The sequence below is a fragment of the Entelurus aequoreus genome, linkage group LG11, assembly GCF_033978785.1.
Source record: "Entelurus aequoreus isolate RoL-2023_Sb linkage group LG11, RoL_Eaeq_v1.1, whole genome shotgun sequence".
In the NCBI taxonomy this organism is placed as follows: Eukaryota; Metazoa; Chordata; class Actinopteri; order Syngnathiformes; family Syngnathidae; genus Entelurus; species Entelurus aequoreus.
In genome coordinates, this window is record NC_084741.1 from 14,316,871 (window position 1) to 14,323,206 (window position 6,336).

The following is a 6,336-nucleotide window of genomic DNA, read 5'->3' on the forward strand; positions in this document are numbered from 1 at the left end:
AGAATGATACACGCAACTCAAAAGAATGATTACAAATCCTTTTAATCCATCACATTCTCTTTTTTTTTTACACTATTTTATGCAGGCACCGTGCAGGCCGCTACTTGCGATACTGATATCAAGCGATACCAATACACGCGGCAGCTTTTCTCTCCGCGCTAACAGTGATACAGTAAAAACAATAAACCGGTATTGGTGACGAGTTTCTTCCGGTATCGCTGAATAAACGCCGCGTGGGACTCTTCCTGAGGCGTGATATCGGATTAGACGTATCGGTGGAATACACCCGAGTCCCCCCTCGGATAAGAAAAACTTTTGTGTGGTGTTGCTTCCTTATTTGTCATTATTTAAAGCTGGTTTTAAATGTGTAGCAGTGGCAGCTGAACTGAATGTGTCATAATAACGATAGTATAAAAAAATACAGATAGCGGTATCGGTAGTCCAGAATTTACAGACCTAATTAAGAACCGGTACCAAAAAATACCGGTACTCGGTATGCATCCCTACAAATTACACACCAGCTGTTTGATTGTAACGCGCATCTAAGTTGCAGTTTTCACGATCAAATTTGGAGGTGTCTAGATTGCCATGTAAAATCTCTAATGCTAATGAGAAGCAGGTATATGGAATATACAATGTAAGTTAGCATTGAGCTAGTGCATTTTGAAAAGTGAAGGTTTGCTTTTAGATGCTTTCTATCAGGCATGGAAAATGACAACATAAATTACAACATAAAATCTAATTTTAATGTAACAATTAACAATCCTACAAAGAGTTTGTTCTGTAAGTATCGTACTTATTACTAGGGATGCATATCGTTAACTGACACAGCGTGCGTAACTTTGAGGTACTTTTGAGGAGAAAATATTGTTGTGTTACCAACGTTTGTGTGGTGTTGCTTCCTTATTTGTCATTACTCAAAGCTAGTTTTAATGTGTAGCACTGGCAGCTGAACTGAATGTGTCATAATAACGATAGTTAGCTGGATCAAAAAATACAGATAGCAGTATTGTTAGTCCAGAATTTCCAGACCTAATTAAGAACCAGTATCAAAAAATACCGGTACTCGGTATACATCCGTACAAATTACACACCAGCTGTTTAATTGTAACGCCCATCTTAGTTGCAGTTTTCATGATCAAATTTGGAGGTGTCTAGATTGCCATGTAAAATCGCTAATGCTAATGAGTAGCAGGTATATGGAATATACAATGTAAGTTAGCATTGAGCTAGTGCATTTTGAAAAGTGAAGGTTTACTTTTAAATGCTTTCTATCAGGCATGGGAAATGACAACATAAATTACAACATAAAATCTAATTTTAATGTAACAATTAACAGTCCTACAAAGTGTTTGTTCTGTAAGTATCGTACTTATTACTGGGGATGCATATCGTTAACTGACACAGCGTGCGTGACTTTGAGGTACTTTTGAGGAGAAAATATTGTTGTGTTACCAACTTTTGTGTGGTGTTGCTTCCTTATTTGTCATTATTCAAAGCTAGTTTTAATGTGTAGCAGTGGCAGCTGAACTGAATGTGTCATAATAACGATAGTTAGCTGCATCAAAAAATACAGATAGCAGTATCGGTAGTCCAGAATTTCCAGACCGAATTAGGAACCGGTACCAAAAAATACCGGTACTCGGTATACATACTAATTACACACCAGCTGTTTGATTGTAATGTGCATCTTAGTTGCAGTTTTCATGATCAAATTTGGAGGTGTCTAGATTGCCGTGTAAAATCACTAATGCTAAGGAGTAGCAGGTACATGGAATATACAATGTAAGTTAGCATTGAGCTAGTGCATTTTGAAAAGTGAAGGCTCAAACACTGATGACATCTATTAAACAGACAAGAAGCAAGGAATTAATCAGGGACAGAATTCAATTCAGCTCATTGAGTTTTGTGATAACTTAGATACAATTATTCTGACAGTTACAAACTTTTGTGTGGTGTTGCTTCCTTATTTGTCATTAGTCAAAGCTAGTTTTAATGTGTAGCAGTGGCAGCTGAACTGAATGTGTCATAATAACGATAGTTAGCTGGATTAAAAAATACAGATAGCAGTATCGTTGTCCAGAATTTCCAGACCTAATTAGGAACCGGTACCAAAAAATACCAGTACCGGTGTTTAGATTGCCATGTAAAATAGCTAATGAGTAGCAGGTATATGGAATATACAATGTAAGTTAGCATTGAGCTAGTGCATTTTGAAAAGTGAAGGCTTACTTTTAGATGCTTTCTATCAGGCATGCAGGCTTTGTTGGTGTAGTGGTAGGCTATGCCTACATATCCCAGGGTGCTTTGGGGCTGGGGCGGACTTCCTGAATGACTAGTAAACATGGCAGCAACGCTACCTCTCTGTGTCCCTGAGCCATTCATTATACATGGTGTCAGAGAGTGAAAAAGAACTCAAAAGTTATAACTTTATACTTCTGTGAAGCGGTGGATGTTATCTCTTCATGAATATAGCCTGGAGGAAGCTCAGTGCTGACAATAAAAACGGAGATAAGTGAAGAAAAGTTGCTAAGCTAAAAAAAAAAAAAAAAAAAAAAAAAAAAAAAAGCCTGCGACTTGGCTGAGCTACACAAACCTTTCCTGATCGACAACTAAGGGAATATACAATGGCATCTACACAAATATCACACCCAGAACCATTTGACTTCTCAAATCCGTCAGGATGGCCAAGATGGATCAGAAGGTTTGAGAGATTTCGTGTTGTATCTGGATTAACAGAGAAAGAAGAGGAGTATCAGGTGAATTCACTTCTCTATGCTATGGGAGATGCAGCAGATGATATTTTGGCAGTTTTACCGTTGACTGATGAAAACAAAAAGAAGTATGATACAGTTAAAGAAGCATTTGAGCAGCACTGTGTGGGAAAACACAATGTGATTTTTGAAAGGGCCCAGTTTAACATGAGGTTCCAACAAGATGGAGAGAGTGCAGAAGCATTCATCACCACTGTGCACAAGTTAGCAGAACATTGTAACTATAGAGATCTGAAGGAAGAGCTAATAAGAGACAGAATTGTGGTTGGAATAAATGACAGGAGGCTGTCAGAACAGCTACAGATGGACTCAGAATTGACCCTGGTGAAGACAATACAAAGAGTGAGACAAAGTGAAACTGTTAAGAAACAACAGACATTAATGTACAACACTGCTGGAGAAGGAGACTCCAAGATAAATTTAGATGCTGTTCAGACAAGGTTTCAGCGCCTGGGGAAAAAGCCTCAACACTCAAACAAAGGCCAAAGGTCAGACACTCAAGGAGAAAAAGAGTGTGGCCGATGTGGAAAAGGACGCAGACATGCATGGAAAGACTGCCCAGCTAAAGATGTAGAATGTCGCAAGTGTCGCAAAATTGGACATTATGCAGTGGCCTGTTTCAGAGGGAAAGCAGTAAACACAGTCACAGAGTGCCAGTCAGACGGTGACAATGATCAGGAGGACTATGCTTTTCTAGGTGAGGTGCAAACACAGACTACAAGGCCTTGGATGGAAAATATACTACTCAACGGGGAAGCCATTAATTTTAAAATCGACACAGGAGCTGACGTGACATCCATACCGGAAAGTGTCTTTAAACCAACACGAGATGGCAAGTTGGAGAAACCACTTAAGAAACTGTTTGGACCGGGACGCAACCCCCTGAATGTAAAGGGCTGTTTCCAGGGGAAAATGCTGGCAAAAGGCCTCTTTACAGACCAACATGTTTATGTTGTGGCAGGACTGACACAACCACTTCTGGGACTACCAGCCATAGAGGCCATGCAACTGGTTCACAGAGCAGAGGCTGTCACAGCGACACAGCCTGAAACAGATTTCAAAGCAGCGTATCCAGCGGTGTTCCATGGGCTTGGTGAGCTGAAGGAGCCGTACCGCATAGAGCTGAAAAAAGGAGCGACACCTTATGCTCTCTCAACACCCAGACGGGTCCCAATGCCACTGAGAGAGAAAGTGCGTGAAGAACTGGATAGAATGGAAACTATGGGAGTCATATCAAAAGTGACAGAACCAACGGCTTGGTGCTCTGGAATGGTTGTGGTTCCAAAACCAAAGCAGGACAAACTCAGGATCTGTGTAGATCTCACAAAGCTAAACAAAGCAGTGAAAAGAGAACGCCATATTCTTCCTTCCGTCGACCAAACACTTGCGATGATGTCAGAGGCAAAGGTTTTCACAAAACTAGATGCTCGATCTGGATTTTGGCAAATCCCATTAACCCCAAAATCACGACCATTAACCACATTCATCACTCCTTTTGGGAGATATCTGTTCAACCGCCTGCCCTTTGGGATCAAATCCGCTCCAGAACATTTTCAAAGAAGGATGTCACAAATGTTGGAGGATTTTGAGGGCGTGCTGTGTCATGCAGATGATGTTCTTGTGTATGGCCGTGACAGACAGGAACATGACCAAAGACTGCACAGTGTGCTCCAGAAAATGCAGGAGGAAGGCCTCACTTTGAACGAGAAGTGTGAGTTTGCTAAGGAGCACATGATCTTTGTTGGTCACAAGGTTTCGGCAAAAGGCATCGAGCCCGACCCAAACAAAACAAAAGCGATTCTTCAGATGCCAGAGCCTGAATGCGCGGAGGATGTGCGCCGCCTAATAGGCATGGCAAATTACCTGTCCAAATTCTTGCCACAACTGGCTACTGTCACCGTGCCCCTGAAAGACCTACTGAGGGAGAAAAATGAGTGGGTCTGGGGGGAACCTCAACAGACTGCTTTTCAAAAGCTGAAAGAAGGACTGAGCTCACCGACAGCACTTGCTAAATATTCAAATGCAGCAGAGACTCAAGTAGCAGCAGATGCATCAGCATACGGAATAGGTGCTGTTCTCACGCAGAAACAGGCTGATGGCACATGGCAACCAGTGACGTTTATTTCAAGAGGACTGACAGATACAGAGAAGCGCTATGCGCAGATTGAAAAGGAGGCGCTGGCAGCAACATGGGCGTGCGAAAGACTGACCTCCTACGTGCAGGGTCTACACTTCACACTCCTGACAGACCATAAGCCCCTGGTCCCACTGTTGAGCACCAGAGGTTTGGATGATCTGCCACCAAGGGTTCTGAGATTTCGTCTGCGACTCCTGAGGTATGATTATGACATTGTTCATGTCCCAGGGAAAAACCTCATCACTGCAGACACGCTGTCTAGAGCGCCGCTTCAGGACAAGATGTCACCTGGTGACTTGGAACTTGAAAGAGAGGTCCAGGTGTTTGTGAATACAGTTGTGTCCTCACTCCCCGCTACAGACACACGATTGGAAGAAATTAAACGGGCACAACAAGCAGATGAAACATGCAAAACAGTGTCACACTACTGTCTGACAGAATGGCCGGAAAAACACACGCTGAGGCCAGACGTTGCCCCCTACTGGAAGGTCAGAGCAGACCTGTATCTTGCAGATGACCTTCTCATGAAAGGCGAGAGACTGGTGATACCACAAGCACTCAGAAGGGAGATCATGACTAAACTTCACGAAGGTCATCAAGGAATCTCCAAATGTCGCTCTAGAGCCAAGGAATCGGTATGGTGGCCTGGAATCACTGCCCACATCAGAGAGGCAGTGGACCAGTGTGAAACGTGCCAAAAATATAGAATCCAGTACAGAGAGCCGCTGATGGAGACCACAGTACCAGATCGCCCATGGCAAAAGGTGGGGATGGACCTGTTTGAATGGAGCAAAAAGACTTACCTGCTTATTGTTGATTATTTTTCTAGGTACATCGAGGTGGCAGAGCTCAGAGTTACGACATCTGAGGCCACCATTGGAGCTGTGAAAGATGCTTTTAGTCATCATGGTTACGCACAGACCGTGGTTTCTGACAATGGGCCCCAGTTTTCGTCGGAGGCATTCAGAGCATTTGCAAAAGAGTGCAGCTTCACACATGTCACGAGCAGTCCTCGCTACCCACAAGCGAATGGTGAAGCGGAGCGTGCTGTTCAAACTGTCAAGAAGCTGTGGGAAAAAGACACTGACCAAGTCAGGGCACTACTGGCATACAGAGCCACACCGCTAGAGCACGGATTCTCACCAGCGCAGTTGCTGATGGGGAGGAACCTGCGCACATCGCTGCCGCAGCCTTCAAGCAAGCTGGACCCTAAATGGCCCGAGCTGCAGGAGTTTCGCCAGAAGGATGAGGAAGGGCGACGCAAGCAAGCTGCAAACTACAACCACCACCACCGTTCCCGTGCGCTCCCAGAGCTCCCGTCTGGACAGAAAGTGTGGGTCACCACGGAAGCGACCCCTGGGACTGTATTGGGAAATGCCCACACACCAAGGTCATACTTGGTAGAGACTGACAGGGGCGTTCTGA

General features: G+C 43.8%; 1 protein-coding gene across 1 annotated transcript; it reads left to right on the plus strand.

The window, feature by feature from the left end:
- The first annotated feature begins 2,445 nt into the window (after nucleotides 1–2,445).
- LOC133659811 (uncharacterized protein K02A2.6-like) lies at nucleotides 2,446–5,916 on the plus strand. The gene is made up of 2 exons (XM_062062582.1): nucleotides 2,446–5,675; nucleotides 5,741–5,916. Exons 1-2 carry the CDS (start codon nucleotides 2,628–2,630, stop codon nucleotides 5,777–5,779), a joined length of 3,087 nt encoding a protein of 1,028 aa, XP_061918566.1. The 5' UTR covers nucleotides 2,446–2,627; the 3' UTR covers nucleotides 5,780–5,916.
- The last annotated feature ends 420 nt before the right edge of the window (nucleotides 5,917–6,336 follow it).